The sequence below is a fragment of the Stegostoma tigrinum genome, chromosome 25, assembly GCF_030684315.1.
Source record: "Stegostoma tigrinum isolate sSteTig4 chromosome 25, sSteTig4.hap1, whole genome shotgun sequence".
In the NCBI taxonomy this organism is placed as follows: Eukaryota; Metazoa; Chordata; class Chondrichthyes; order Orectolobiformes; family Stegostomatidae; genus Stegostoma; species Stegostoma tigrinum.
Window position 1 is genome coordinate 12,010,166 of NC_081378.1, and position 16,909 is coordinate 12,027,074.

General features: G+C 41.1%; 1 protein-coding gene across 3 annotated transcripts in view; it reads right to left on the reverse strand.

Moving 5' to 3' along the window:
* LOC125463075 (uncharacterized) overlaps positions 1-16,909 on the reverse strand; it is an 87,386-nt gene that overhangs the window by 17,003 nt on the left and 53,474 nt on the right. For 2 of the 3 annotated variants that reach the window (XM_048553749.1, XM_048553748.1), the window contains exons 5-7: positions 12,430-12,545; positions 10,257-10,375; positions 480-846 (exon numbers count right to left, since the gene is read on the reverse strand). In XM_048553749.1, coding sequence (XP_048409706.1) covers positions 764-846; positions 10,257-10,375; positions 12,430-12,545 — 318 coding nt within the window. In that variant the 3' untranslated portion in view covers positions 480-763. The remainder of the gene's footprint in view (positions 1-479; positions 847-10,256; positions 10,376-12,429; positions 12,546-16,909) is intronic. The other variant, XM_059654485.1, reaches the window with a different exon arrangement.

The following is a 16,909-nucleotide window of genomic DNA, read 5'->3' on the forward strand; positions in this document are numbered from 1 at the left end:
AACTATACCTGGAACTCTAGAATCCTAATCCAGAGGCATTGCCACAATGTCGCTGTTTCGCTACGTTGCCTGATCTCAAGGTTCTGACATCTGAAAGCCAGTATCTAAATACTACGAGTATTTTAGTCTCCAGTGTCTTGTGGGTTGGTTTCTTGATTGCTCCATGGCAACCATGTGGGAGGCCAGTGAAGTTGACCCACAAAGAACCACTAAAGTAGAAATTCTCAGCTGTTATTAAGTTGAAAATCATTCTTAATTCGTCCAAATTCAAGGGTGATTTCTTCCATTTCATAGTTTGCCTATCCAGAATAATGTGCTTAGTCTTCCACCTTATGGATGAAAGACATTTCCAATGGTATAACTCTCTTTAGTAAAGCTATCCTTCACATCACATCGCACTCAACATGAATTCTTTGATTAGATGCTTACATACTTGTGGTATAGTATGGCTATGATAAAGGCTGTGCCTTTTGTCTTACCTGGGGATCCTGTCCCAACAATTTTCTCAAGTTACATTATCAATATCAAGCCCAAGACTGTAAAGCTGCTGGAATTTTTCGATCTCGCAGGTTCTGAGTTAAACATTTGCTTCTGTAGTCTTCAAACTAATTGATGAGCCTGTACTAAACAGAAAGAAAAGAAATTTTCAAACAGCCAATTGCCTTTTCCAAATTGGAAGACTTCTGAATGAACCAGACAGAAACAAGTAACAATGTCGCAAATGCTCCCTTTATTCCTTCCTTGACAAAGTGCACATTACAACTTATGATGATCTACGGCACGCGTCCAAGCCCTCACTGATGGAAATCACAACGGTGTCTTCCACGTTGCATTCCTTGGATTTCTCTGCAAGCAAACAATTAAAAATGGAGAATTAAGAATTTTGTACAGGTGGTAATAATTCAGCTTATTAAGTGAAAATAATCTGTCTTCCCACTTTTCAATTGAGTCAATCGACATTCAAGAGTGGATAGGAATAACTGTCACATTGACCTTTCATAAATTTCATCCTGACATTTCTTTGGAATGCTAGTCAATGCAGGCAAACTGTAAGGGTTACAAAAGAGCAAATTAGGCACATCCCAGATCCAGCACGTTGAACATCTAACATTTACTCAAAGGGGCTTCAAAAAAATCAAAAGTCTTTGAGAAGTGTCAATTTGAAGAGCGTCCAATAAATGTGTGTATTATATATCATTTTTAGTTGATCAGGTTGTTGTCATGAGGTTGGTTTTAATCCTGTGTATATAACAGTCAAAACTGGAGATCATAGCATGTTATGAAAAGGGTTCTATCGTATTTGTTGAATTTACTAATGCTTCGCCATCCCAGCATACTATCGGCAGAGTTTGCAAATACGCTAGAGGAATTATTCTGAATACATCATCTCCATTTGGTAAATAGATTTTTCAGGATCAGATGAATGACGTGAGCTGAAAATCTTCAAATGATGAACTCATTATCACAACAAATGTTACTTTTTATGATGGTGCCAGAAATGGTGACTTTGTACACTGCTCGCTGTACTCATGTGTCCCTGTGCTTGACTACATGTGACAATAAAACTTAATTCTAATTTATAACGCAGCATCATTTGATAAATCCTCTCTCCCAACTTACTATGGATACTCACGCCACACCTTGCATTCTTAATAAACATGGTAAGGGTTTGAAAATACCACTCCTCACTTGATCACTAGGAGGGGCACAAGAGTGTGACAGACTCACAAATCTGGAAGCAAAGACAAGCAGAGCAGACAGAACAGATTTCACTATTCATTTTTATTCTCATCTTTACGTTTCTCTGATTTATATTGATTGGTATTGAAAAGAAACAGTGTATGAAACATTGGACACAATCAAATGGCATTCCGTCACCTGCTATTATAACATACATAGTTCCTCTAAACAGATTGATTTCAGGGTCCCTATATTTTTGACTTTCTCTACTTCTCTTCTTTTTTTCTGTTCTCACTGCTCCTTATTAGACTTTTTCACTTAATTTCCTTGTTGCCCAGGCCAGGGGTACTGAACTACAAAAGTTGACAACCAATCCTGTCCATTGGGAAGGGAAGGGAGATCAATTCAATTCAGAAGTGCAGTCCATTTAATTTGTATTACTGGCAGAAATAGATATTAAGAGATTTACATCATAAGGAGTAGGAAGTCATTCCTTTCTTCATTCACAGGATGAGGGCACATTGCTGGCCAGGCATCATTTATTGCCCAACCCTAACTGCCCAGAGGGCAGTTAAAAGTTAACCACGTTGCTGTGGGTCTGGAATCACGTGCAGGCCAGACGAGGTAAGGATGGCAGTTTCCTTCCCTAAAGGGCATTAGCAAAGCTAATGGATTTTTCTGATAATCAGCAGTGGATCGTTAGATGGTCATTGTTAGATTCTTAGTTTCAGCAATTTATTGAATTCAAATTCCACCATCTGCCATGGCGGGATTCGAGCCCAGGTTCCCAGAACGTTATCTGGGTCTCTGGATTAACAGTCCAGCAAAAATACTACTAAGCAATTGCCTTCCTGCATTGAGGGAACTCTGGGCTTGCCATGCACCGACTGAAGTCATTGTGAAAGTGGCTGGTGGTGGCATCACTCTGTTACAGATAGCTGGCACTTGCTCACATGCAGAATGACTTCTGAAATCTCAGTTCCTCACAGTTCAGAACAGAGAACTGCAGAGATAGACAGAAACCACTGAGTACTCAGATTCCAAAATTAAGAATGGAACAAAATGAAAATACACTGGAGACTCGTGAATACTTGCAAATGTAGTCTAGAGATTTAAATCTTCGGTCAGAACTGATTTAAGGAACTGATCAAAATTCATGTCTTGTATATCCATGTAATAAGGATATAATATACACAAGGGTTGGTAGCTGACTTTGTCAAAGCTATGCTGTCGGTATCCTAATTTGCAAAAAGTCTGACATTACTGGTTGGGCTAATTGTGTTCACTGGCCGACGTTAAAATCCACCTCCACTCAGCTCTGCACAAGTTTAAAAAAGCAAATTGCTTTGGCAAAGAAGTGGCTACAGGTTTGCCAAGACAGGTTATAAGGGCTAATGAGTTGTTGAACCCATTAGATTGTGCCACTGAACTCTTGCTGTTATCTGTCAATTTCCCATCCTTTCTTTGCTTCGACATGTCCCAGCTAAAAATCCATCATAATCAATTTGCATTAATGGTATTTACAAGCTTTACAATGTATTTCCAAGGAACGGTCTACGTTTCTTCCAGGATTTCCTAAGTTTACCGTTCAACATAATATATCCACAGTCACTGGGAACAATATTCCAAATAGCATTATAGGCCATGTGCTTGATGAAATTAGTAATGTAATCGTAAGTGTGAATATTTCACCTCAAAGCATAAATCATTCAGCTTAGCAGGCTACAGAATTCAACAGTCAGACAATACAAATATTTCAGCAATTAACACACCATTTCTGATACTTTAATAAAGTGCTCCCTCATCCAAAAATACAAAGATTATAAAAAATCGAGTATACATGAGAAATGTGATATCCATATACTGCTACATACATATTACGTGGTACATCACTTATATCATACAAACACAAAAATGATATATACATGAAATTTTGCATTGCATGAAATGGCTGCATTCATGAAGTTTTATGAGAATAACACATCAATCACTTGGCATGAACTGTGAATGATATATCATAATCATACAAACCACATGCTTACTACTTCAAATTAATCATTGTGATTACTGTGATATAATCATTTACAATGGGCCAATGCAATCTTGTCCTCGCTTTTGGCAAAATTTGTGCTTCCCAAGCTGTGGGACGTCAGTGTCAGCAAATTGAATACGTTGGTGTTGCAATTGGCCACCACCAGGACCCAATGCTTTCAGGTGAGTTGCAGGCAGCACTGCTGGTTGGACAGCAATGCACACCTGATCTACCCCGAAGGCCAGGGAACCAATGGAGTAGTTCCTGCTGTTCACAGTGGTGTTCCCTTCTTGCCTTTTTGATGACACCTCCAGATTTAGTTCTAATTGGTATTAATAAAGTGGCAGTTTTGTGTCACGGATCAACTGGGATGGGGCTGCTGAAACTTCTTTTGTAATGGCTCTTTACGCTTGCAGTGCTGTTTCGTGACACCTGGAGTCAGAACCGAGAGGCAACTGACAGGATACTAACACTGTTCTTCACCTTTTCAGATAGGACTGCGGTAGAAATTAGCCCATACCTATCCAGAAGGACAAATGGATGGAATGGGCTTGTAACTGATTCATATTGACAGTGTGTTCTGGGGACATGAATTAAGCAACACTCCTCCGATTTACCGACTAAGATCAGACTGATGCCTGCTGATATTTCACCAACCAGGTTGAAAATTCTCTTGCCTGAAACTGTGTGTTGACATTTTCTGAAATCATGCCCAATCTGGGGCTCCCACAATACGGATTGGAAATTTAACCCTCTCTCTGGTAATTCAGGAGACCAGGCTTTCAAACCTGGAACAGAATGAAGTAAGAATCAGGACCGGGTCACGTATTCCAAACATGCACACAAATGGGCACACACTGACCTATCATCCACAAGACAACAAACCATTAAACAGCATAGCTTAGAAAACATCGACCCTTCAATTGTGCTTCAGCATCAGCAAGTCCTATGGTTAGAATAAGTCATTTCTGTGAGAAAGGATCTCAGCTCGGAAACACCATTAGGCTGACAAATCACCAAATTTTCCAGAGTACAGCTACAATCCAGGAACTGGATTCAGCATTCCAGTTTTAATTAAACTTCTCTTCAGAACCAAATCAAAAATAGGGTTTCAAAATCATCTTCTGCCTATTGTATTCCTATACTTTATATTTTCTCGGGCTTTTTTTTATTTAAATGGTTCTCCTGTCTTCTTGCATCCCCTCAGCTTGGGAGCTAGAGTTCATGCTAGTAAAACCTTGGTCCAGGTGGATATATGCTCAGCCAGTTCAATATTGTATAGAACTGTGAGCAATGGGCTGTAACCCGCCTGGTGGACAAAACTGCACACATCCCATCGTATTTGGAGTGACCCCTTGGAGTTCCAAAAACCTGGATCAACAACTTATCAAGAACTTGGGTAGGTAGGCTTCCTGATCCGAGTTACTTCACTGGAATAATTTAAATTACTGAAAATAAGCTTGCTTTCCAGATCACAGACATTCTTGGCTTTTAGAAAAGTCCTACAATCACTAGGAATTGGTGAAAGAAATGGGCCATCCAGTAAGAAACCAGGACTAGCTATTGAAAGTTACTATTGCTGTTAGATGTTTTGCCACTGCATAGCCAATAAGCAAACATCCAACTTGGAACCAAGTTTCTCCCATTTCTCCATTCTTGATTTATTTTCAGCACTTAATCCATTTGCATAATGACAAAACCTTTTCCAAAGTAATCTTGATGGGAATCACCAATGTAATTAGGTTATCAGATTAATGACCAAATGTTTCCAGAGTAGATTGAACACCAGGTGTATATGATCCAATATGTTCTGTAATCTCATTTATTATCATAGGCCATGTATATTTCCTGAAAACCTATGTAAGCAGGATATTGGAAACATACACGGGTATGATTAATGTGACATTAGCTTATGCATGACTTATAAACATAATCTACTGAAGATCAATATTCTTTCAAAGTCTTAAGTAAAGCGGAGTCCTGCATTTTCCAGACTCAGCAAAGTAAACTTCTGATCTACAGATGCCTACAGGATATTTCTTCTTCACGGCCGTTATCAGACTGTTGAATGGCCTCCAGCCTCAAATAATGTAACCTGCAATATAACCTGTATGCCTCGAAGTCTTTTATGGTGATCTGTACATTCTTTGCTTGCTGTTATCTGCCTATACCACTCGTAAACAAAGCTTTTCACTGCATTTCGGTATGTGACAATAAAATCAATCAATATGAGGAGCACATAATAGATAACATGTATTCTGTTGCTTCAAAGTCTTCCATTCCACTCCCCAACTGTTGTGCATGCATGACCTTAACTTCACATTTCAGAGGCTGAGGATTTGGAAATATTTGTAAAGTGGATGCAACGATTTCCATTGAAAGGTACAGTTTTGACATGTTGTGGGACCCACTAGTTATGGATTTTTTTTTCTTGCTGTTGATGTAATATGCATCCACTCGAAACTCCACCAGAGTTCACCTCCCACAAGACATCATGTTGCCATCAAACATCCATAGATTTAGTGAAGATCATGTTGATCACAGTGTCAGAGCATCTTTCTTTAGCATGAAGGTGGATAGTCCATCCTACCTCCAGGAGCAACCTCCCCTCCAAACTCCTGTCAAGGCTCTTCTCATAGGTAATTTCTCAAATTTGTGAAAAAGAATGTATAACAGTCCAATTTCCATGATTCATGAACCTCACAGTTAATAGTTCAAGTGTTAACTTTGTAACATTGTTGCTGGATGGGTTCACTACCCAAGTAAAATGATGGAGCTCCAGTATTTCTTGTGGTCATGCTTGCATTTGATAAGGTTAAAAAGCTTTCTTCCTGGCAATTAGGTGTAGAGCTGGATGAACACAGCAGGCCAAGTAGCATCACAGGAGCAGGAAAGCTGACGTTTCAGGCCTAGAAGTCTAAGCCCGAAATGTCAGCTTTCCTGCTCCTATGATGCTGCTTGGACTGCTGTGTTCATCCAGCTCCACACTTTGTTATTGCAGATTCTCCGGCATCTACAGTTGGTACTATTCTTGGCAATTATCCTGGTGATAACTGAGCCACTCATAACAGAAGCATACTTAGTTCTATTCCCAGTCTGCTGTCTCATTGGATTGGGGACATGATTGGGATACTACTGCATCTCTTGTAGTTTGCTTTAATCATCCAGGTTTACAGCAGAAATAGCAGAGTTCTGGGAAACCATCTAGCAAGCCTTGATTTAAGTGTCTGGTCACCAAACTAGAACAGCATTGTGTTTAATCCTGATCTCGGCCCTTCCACTCTGGAATACCTTGTCACAATTCACATCCACAGACTGCACGTAAAGGCTGGTAGCTTCAGTGAGCAATGAATGGTCCGGTGATGCTTGAGGGAACGTACTTTAGCCAGAGCACATGATTTTTTTTAACTAAGAGAATAAAAACAAAATGATACATATTTAAGACATAACTTTGGTAATTATTAACATACTTCGGTAAATATTTGTTTACTTACCATAAATATCATTAAAGCGACTAGTAGGCGTCGTCTCAGTGGACCAAATGACCATCTTCCATTCCATAATGACCCTATGACTTCATGAATCTTGTCAGGATCAATGGCTGGGCAAGTTCTTCTTCCCAGTTCTAAGCCATTTGTTTAAAGTGAGTGTGACCAGGCAGTAAAAGACCCACTACACCAGATCTCTGCCTGTTGAGTACTCCATCCAATTTTCAGTTGGGTTTTCAACTAACCTTGGACAGCCTTAAGTTTACATTTAGCTATATTAGCAATGTTTTTGAATACGCGATACAATTTTGTGCCATAGTACATGTTTTCTGCCCAGCCACGTAAATAGCAGCCTGTTGCTAATAAAGTATGTTGTTTTTCTGATAGCAAGGCTTGTAGCAATAACTTGAGGCTACTTCTGAATTTACTGCAACAGCAACAAAAACAAAAATTTCTAGAAATATTTCTGTTTTTGCTTCTGCTTTATAACATCCACTGGTTTTAATTCTGAATTTGCTACCTGTTTCTTGTTTAAACTTCTTCTTTGTTTCTACTTTGTAAGTCCTGGACCTTTCTGTCATAAATGTTGGCCATTTATTTTTTGAAGTCCACAACGGGAGGACAGTGACTTTCCCCTGAAAGTATCCCCTTTCACTTCTGTTGCTTTGGAGCAGAAGAGTAGGGAATGTCAGACATTCAAGCTGAAGACCATCTCCTCCAGTACCCCTGGCTCACTGGTGTCTCAGCGTATAGTTACTGCAAGTAATTCATTAACAGATGATACAGCTCTGTATTTGGGCATTCCTGCACACTTGCTGCTAGATATGCCAAGGTAAAGTTGCCATAGCCTTACTGGACTATCAGCTGCTCACTCATCAGACAGAGATTGGTGGTAGTTTAGGCTGAGGGCCACCAGTCCTCAGGGAAAAGGCAGAGGTTGAGATGAAGAGTTCTTGGAGCCTCAGCCTCTGAGGGAATTGTACACATGCACATCGAAAACCAGCAATCTAGCTAACTGAGCTAACTAACTGCTGTTCAACACGCAACACTACCCATAGATGTGTATGAGTAGATGCCAACAGGTGGAGACGCAGTGGCTGCAAATCCTTCACTTCTGTCATCCTCTAGGCATACTGCAGACTGTGGATTATGTCTAAATGTAGAATTATTTAATACCGCCTCTGCTTTGTTACCCATCAAACAGGGGCGATGATTCCATCATTTACCCACAGGCTCAATATCCAACCTATACATTTATTGAACGAACCATGCTTTAGCAAATTTTTTTTTACTCAAACATTAGAATGTACGTTAAAAATAGTAGCAGCTTTTGGAAAGCCCATTAAAATTATCATTTTGATTTGCAGCAATGTTTTCATCAATTTACCCCATCCATTAGTAATGGGGCTGCTTACATCAGACTTCCTCCTCCCCAAAAACTCTGGTATATTCCCAGCGTGAGGTCCACAATATGGATAAACCACAACATGGAAAAACAGTTTGCAATATCAGAGAGAGTATTCTCTTCACAGTCTGGTGGAGTCATTATATTATTGATCAGACAGGTTTTCAGACAGTCCCATTCTCTAATGCCCGATTGCAGGTGTATTGTGGACTATCTAACTAGAAGGGCCAAAAGAGTAAATAGCCACCCATTTCAGTTTGGAACCTATTGCCTCACTCTTATTTAACCAATTCCAAGTCTACATTAGTTTGAGTAGTTCCTCATTTGTGCATTGCTGCTTTCATAATTCACAATTAAGTCGTATTTTATTACTTTGCCCTCCAGATACTTTAACATACATCCCTGTTTAAAAGCTAACCTGGACTTTTTAGCTTGTGAAATTGAGCCAAAGAATTAAACTTAAAGACTAATTCATTGCTTATGCTCTTTAAATGTTAATTAACTCGAGGGCCGTATTACTGTTTTGCCACCGAGTCTCCCATTCATGGTACCCTTCAGCAAAGGTGCGTGAAAGTTTGCTAAATTCACCAGTCTTCCTCTGGGTTAGAAAATTATTTTCTGTACGAACTGAGTTGCTAGAATTTCCGGAGAGTTGTGTCTGAAATGTGACACCATACTGTGTAGTACGTAGTGATTTTGTTTTATTTCACTCATGGGGATCGTGGCCTTGCTGGTTGGGCCAGCATTTATTACCCAACCCTAGTTGCCCTCCGATACAACTGAGTGGAGCAGCTTGCTAGACCATTTTAAGAGGGCAGCTAAGGGCCAGTCACATTGCTGTGGGTCTGGACTCGCATGCGGGTCAGGCCTTTCCTGAAGGACCTCACTGAACTAGATAGGTTTTTGCAACAACTGACAACAGACTACTGGTCAGCATTAGAGTTTTAATTCCAGAAATTAAATTATTCACATATGAAATCTGTTTTTCACCTGAGTTCATTTGGAAATTATAGCACCAACAATATTCACAGGCAACATAAATTTACACTGTGATGTTATTGCTTAGAATTAATTGGAATAACATCAAGCAAAAAGCTCTCGATCATTCAAGACTCATGGACCTCAAACACCAATAGGGTTATAAGAAATGAGAACAAGAGTAGGCCATTCAGCGCCTCAAGCCTGCTCTGCTATTCAGTAGAATGATGGTTGATTCCTCACATCCACTTTCCTGTCCTTTCCCCAAAACCCCTTGATTTCCTGGCTGATCAAGAACCTATCTATCTCAGGCTTAAATACATACAAGGACTCCATGTGTTTGGCAAGGAGTTCCAAAGACTCTCAACCCTCAGAGAAGAAATTCCTCCTCATCTGAGTCTGAAATTGACACCCTTGTGTTCTGAGGCTATGCTGTCTGGTCCTAGACTCTCCCATGATGGGAAACATCCTCCCAGAATTTACCCTGACAAGCCCCGTGAGAATGTTTCAAAAGCATTGGTGATCGCCTGAGTATTGGCAGCACCATATTTAAAATACATATAATTCATTCCCATTTAATCAAATGAATGTCCAACATTATTAGTAATTAATAGCCTTATTATTAGTGTTAGTATTCTAAGACTTTAAGATAATTTCTGGCTTTTGCCATTACTTGGTTTAATTGGTGGCACTTTGGAACTCAGTAGGTAAGATGGTTTCACAACTTTCTTAAATTCCTTTCTCAACAAATTGGAAGCTGATTCCTTCTTTGAAGCCTTAATGATCAGAGCCCTGAAATTTAAGAAGAAGTTCATTGTATATTTGATTATCGCACCAGCACACTGTCAAAAGTATCAGCATTTTTCTCATCAAAGAAATGCTGTCCTGCGTAACCGGTATTCTGAATGCTTTCTAACTGTGTGATGTTGGAAATGTCAGGACATAGTTCAAAACTCAAGGACATAATTTTAAGGTGAGAAGAGAAAGATTTAAGAGTAATCTGAGGGGCTACATGTTCACACAGAGGGTGGTTTGTGCGTGGAATGCCCTGCCAGTGGAAGTGGTAGAAGCTGGTACAGTCACAACATTTAAAAGACATTTAGACAGGTATAAGAATAGGAAAGCTTTAGAGGGATACGGGTCTGGCCTGCTCCAGCTCCATACGGTGTTGCCTTTACTATTCCAAGAACGGACTATTGCATTGTGCCAAGGGATACCTAAATATCAAAGTACAACGTGACTTTAACTGTCCCATTATAAATTTAACCCATTATTGCTTGTGTATTGCCAGGTGATTTCATTTCTTATTTTGCCAGCTCATACTACATCCCCTTGTTGAAAGAAATCACTTTTGCTTTTGCTATATTTTTCCACAAGATCTCAGTGTTGCTAGCGGGGTGCCAACCCTTAATTATCATTGAACTTAGTGGTTTGTTAAGGCCATCTCAGAGGGAAGTTAAGAGTCAAGCATATTGCTGTGGGTCTGGGGTCTAGACCAGGAAAAAATGATGATTTCCTTTCCTGCAGGATATCGGTGAACCTCAATGAGTTTCACAACAAATGATATTGGCTTTGTGGTCACCATTATATTCCTGATTTCGAAATTTAATTTAAATTCTACCAGCTGCCATGCCTCAGACCAGTAGTCAGTGTGTCAGGGTTGTTAAAGCAAAACAGAAGCAGAAATTGCTGCGGAGACTCAGCCGGTCTTCCGGCATCTGTGGAGAGAAAACAGCGTTCGTGTTTCGAATCCAATGACCCTTCTTCAGAACCCTGGATTAGGAATACAGCAACACTGCCACCATGTCACTGGCTGCCCTTTTTTATCAATGTAGTCTCAGCTGTTCCTAGTTTATCCAGGTGTGCTTCAAAAAATAACATCACTCATGACTCACAGAACTGCTCTGAGAAACTATTATCTTTATGTTACGGATTCAACATGGGAATGTCAAATTGGGCACCGGGTTAGCTGCTGATGTCCCAATTTATGGTCTGACTTTTAAAGAATGTTTTGTAATTCTTTATCTGGTTTTAAGATCCTGGTTCTTGGGGCATTACCATTGTTATAATTAACACAGTAAGGAGAGAGAATGCAGACCAGTGGGATATTATTTCTGCAACTGACCACCCCCGAAATGCTGAACATTATATTCAATCTGGGTAACGTGTCCAGGGTAATTCTCTGTACGGAGGCACAAATTCCATTTTCCCCTTACTTTAACAGTTTTCCTTCTACCTAATAAACTCCAATACCTCAGAAAAAGCCATTTTGGACCAAACAGGTAGTTATAAAAAAGTGACATAGGGAAAGCATTGCCACAAGAGGTCCTAGTCCTGATTGCACAGCCTGAGAGTAAGGTAGCAGCTTATTCAATCAAGACAAACAAAAATGAATGAGTTGATTATCTGAAAAGGATGAATGTGCAGGGTTAAGGGAGAAGGCAGCAGAATGATATAAGGGAAATTGCTCATTAAACAAGCTGGTACAAATTTGATCGGTGAATGGCCTGCGTCTTATCTGTGCTGCAACAATTCTGTTGTTATGCAATGATGCTCTTGTTTTAACTCCCACTGTATTGGCAATACAAGAAAGCAGGTACCAACCTCTCTCACACAAAGTCAGAAATTGCTGGAGAAATGTGGCAAGTCCAGCAGAACCTGTGGGAAGAAAGCAGAGTCCGAGTAACGCTTCATCAGAAGATAAACAGTCCGATGAAGAGTCCCTGAATTCAAAACGTTAACTCTGCTTTCTTCCAACAGATGCTGCCGGACCTGTTGAGTTTTGCCAGAAATTTCTGCCTTTCTTTCAGATACCCAGCATCCGCAGTTCATCACTGAATACTAACTTTTCTTGCAAGGTTCCCTGCTCTTCCTGCTTGCTGGCGTTCGAAATATCAGCAGATCGCTGCCTACGTTGTTTCAGGGGAGGGAGGATTATTTGTTTTCTCACTGGGTATTTTAGCTGCGGAGAGAAAAAAAAGTTCTGAAGCTGAGGTAGAATTAAATCTTTACAGCTGCATAAAACATGGTGTCCAGAGCAGAAGTGCATCACAGCAACACAACCTTCATCTAAAACCAGAGGGTTACATTGACCATTTTGTGGTGTCTATTCAACCACCTGGAGATAGCTAGTACTGGCATAAATGTCAACACCTTCCAGTCACTCACCATTTTTAACTCCCCCTCCCACTCCCTGGGTAACATGTCCATCCTGGGCCTCCTTCAGTGCCACAATGATGCCACATGCAAACTGGAGGAGTAACACCTCATATTTTGCCTCGGGAGCCTACAGCCCAATGGCCTAAACATAGAATTCACCAGTTTTAAAATCTCCCTGCGCCCAGTCTCAAACCATGTCCAAACCTCCCTCTCATTCCCACCTCCTTGACCTGACACTACCTGTCCACCTTCTTCCCCCCCCGCCCCAGGCGCCCCACCCGTCCCACTGACCATTCTCCATTACCCCTACCTGCATGCACCTATTGCCATCCCACCTACCTTCCCCAAGCCCCACCCCTCTTCCTTCTATTTATTTTCCAGCTCCATTCTCCCATCCCAGTCGTGAACAAAGTTCTAGGCTTGAAACGTCGACTTCTCTGCTCCTCCGATGCTGCCTGACCTGCTGTACTCCTTCTTTGTTACAGCTAAAATAGGCAGACATCTTCTGAGCTGTAAAAAGCAACAAAATTATTGTGCTATAAAAATGTTTTGCATTTACCCAGCATCTTTTGCAAGATCAATAGTGCTTTACACACATAAAAGTATAGTTGTAACAAAGGAAACGTAGCAACTAAGTTGCGTACAGTAAAGCTTTTACAAACAGTAATCCAATATCACTTGTGTCATCCTTTGAAACAGTGCCATGGGGCACTGACGTTCACTTGAGAGAACAGATGGAGCTGCAGTCAAAAGGCAGCATGCTTGTCAATGCCGCACTCCTTTGGTAATGCACAGGAACTATCAGCCTGGTGTGTGTACTAAACTCCCCATTGTGGGAGGGGGGAACTTGGCCACAATGTTCCGGTTGAGTATGCTCCCCAGTGAACCACTGTCTCCTTTCATGGTAAAGCTTGCACTAAATTAGATTTTCTAACTACTGAAACATTGTGTACATCGTACAGCTCTGTGTTTCTCCAAATGCTATTGTAAACTGAGGTTCAGATCATTCAGAGTTTGTGCCGGAGCATGCCAGGTACCAATTTGAGAGTAATAGCTGATGAATAGTTTCTAGACAGGCATCTAGCTTCGTGTTGAAATCTTGTAAGTGCAGAGAGCTCCGGGTCAAATGTCAACATCCTGTCTTTCCAAGTACGTGAAAGCATTTTAATGACTGAATTCTATCCAGTGGGGGAGCTTAACAAAGTTGTAGGAGGAAAAGCTTACCGCTTTTGAAAATCTTACTTGTTTTTCCCACAGGCCACCTAGGCATGCTCTGTGCATCACTCTGAATCAGTCGGTTCTATGAATGCAAACATTCCCTGTTAACTTCACAGAATTCCAACAGTGTGGAAATAGGCCATTCAGCCCAGCAAGTCCATAACACCCCTCTGAAGAGTAACCCACCCAGACCCACCATCTGAACACTACGGGCAATTTCCCATGGCTAATCCATCTGACCTGCACATCTTTGGACTGTGGGAGGAAACCCACGCAGACACGGGGAGAACGTGCAGGCTCCACACAGACAGTTGCCCGAGGGTGGAATCGAACCCGGGTCCCTGGCGCTGCTAACCACTGAGCCATGGTGCACTTGCAAACTTAAGCAAATGAGAAATAGTCGCAGAGAACTCAGTATGTCCAGGGGGCTTTGATTTTGGATTCATCAGCAGCTTGTTTATGCCAATGGCTGCAGTAGGAAAGCTTGTCCAAATCGAAGGATGACTAACGTTTGAAATGCTTCCTGGGAATGGAAAATATATATAGGTTAATTGAGCCTGCCTTCAATGAGCTGGGCAGATTTTCTGGCTTTGAACCAGCCTTCCCAGTGGAGCCAACCTCAGAATGCATTTTTTTCTCTGGGTCTCCCAATCTGATGGGATACCTTGAGGGCCAAGATGTGGCAAATGTCAGATTAAATAGCTCCTACTAAGGCAGCAAATGAAATTTTGGCCTTTATTGCTAAGGCGGTGGAGTTTTAAAAGCAGGAAGGCTTGTTACAACCGTACGGGTTGTTGGTGAGGCTCACACCTGGAGCACAGTTTTGGTCCCTGTATTTAAAAAGGATTTACTGGCATTGGAGGCTGTTCAAAACAGCTTCCCAAGGCTGATTCCTGGGATGGAGAGATTGGCTTATCAAGAACAGCTAAATAGATTAGGTCTTTACTCATTAGAGTTTAGAAGAATGTGCAGCGATCCTATTGAAATGCAGAAGGTTCTGAAGAGGCTTGACAGAGTAGATGTTGAGAAGATGTTTCCACCAGTGGGGGGAATCTCAAAGAATCTCATAGTTCCAGAATATTTACAACTGAGAAATCAAGGGAATTTTTTTTCTCCCCAAGGGTAGTGAATGATTGGAATTGTCTATTGTGGGAAGTTGTAGAGGCTAGATCACAAAGTATTTAAAGAGAAGGATTGATGTTTGAAATATGAGGGAGTTCATGGCAATGCAAGAGGATTGAGACCTGGAGCAGATTAGCCATGACCTTGTTGATGGGGTGGGCAGACTTAAGAGGCCAAATGGCCTATTCCTATTTCTATTCCTATTGCTCTCATAGACCTTCAACCAACTACTTCGGGAAGTCTACTGAAAACTCCTGCATTCACCTGGACATTAGCTCTTCCCAGTATTGGGGGAGTTTGTAGCTGTTCAGGCCAACTCCTTCTGCATATGCAACTGGAGTCCACAAGGAGCCCGTGCGATTTCTGAGCGCATACACAGCAGCCATGCACTTGAGGTCTGAACTCCTGCAGACAGCCTCTTTGTATGGATGGAGTACCAGGCAGGACCGAGGTGCTGGTGGGGGAACATCATCTGCCTTTTTCCTGCCTTGGGCTATTTGCAAATCCATGACGATCTTCAGACAGAGTGTGACCTCCCAGCTCTTTTGGCTGGGCTTTGTGCCAGAAGATGTGAGGATCTCTTCAAGCGCAGCACTGGAGAACTGAGAAGGTGGCCGTGCAAGGTAATGATTAAGGCCCGTTATGCTAAGGAATAGTATATAACATCAGTGATGCCTGCTGACATCTGGACACATTTGGAACTAGGACTGAGCCAGCAAGATTCTAGAAGTGCTTTCTCCAACCTAACTCCTACAGAGTTAATAAAAGATTCCTATTCGTTGGCTTCAACGTGGACTCCTACTGTACAATCTCAACACTCCTGGGATTTGTACCCTCCTTATTTCATTATAATGCAAACTACAGAAGTTACTGTAAAAATGGACAAAATCACATTTTAAAGATATTCACAGATATTTAGTTCTACCACAGACCACTCACAAATCAAGCAAATGCAATTTAAGCAGCTTGGACCTGCTACCTAGATTAGGAGCTACTGACAAAATTTAAAGTAGTAATAGGAAATTAATGTAAGAATAAACCTCTTAGCACACATTCCCCAGCTCATTCTAACGGATGTTTATTACTCAAATTATAGAAATCTCAAATGCTGCGGTAAATTAAAATATAGAATGAGAAGCTGAGAGTGTGAATTTAAGTGGTACATACACCAGTGATGTCTAGAAACACAACCTGAGAGAATGACTATCAAAACTTCTTTCCACTAAGACCTTCAGGCAAATTCCTTTTGCTTTTGAGAGACCAAGATTAATGACCAAGCTCCTTGGCATGGAACAGCAATATTGCTTAAAAAGTAGCAATGTTGAAGTGGATCATTGTCAATGTAGACAAAGAAAATTGGAATACATACAGTAAACAACGAGTCACACAGTTTTAGACAGTTTAGGAGAGTATTGAAATTCAACGTGAGCAAATGCGAGGTCTTGCACTTTGGAAAAAAGAACACAGGCATGGACTATTTTCTAAACAGTGAGAAAATTTATAAAGCTGAAGTACAAAGGGATCTGGGAGTGCTAGTCTAGGATTCTCGAAAGGGTAACTTGCAGGTTGAGTCCGTGATTAAGAAAGCGAATGTAATGTTGTCGTTTATCTCAAGACAGTTGGAATATAAAAGCAGTGATGGTCTTCTGAGACTTTATAAAGCTCTAGTCAGCCCCCATTTAGAATACTGTATCCAATTTTGGGCCCCACACCTCAGGAAGGACGTACTAGCACTGGAGCGTGTCCAGCGGAAATTCACACGGATGATCCCTGGAATGGTAGGCCTAACATATGATGAACAGCTGAGAATCCTGGGATTGTATTCAT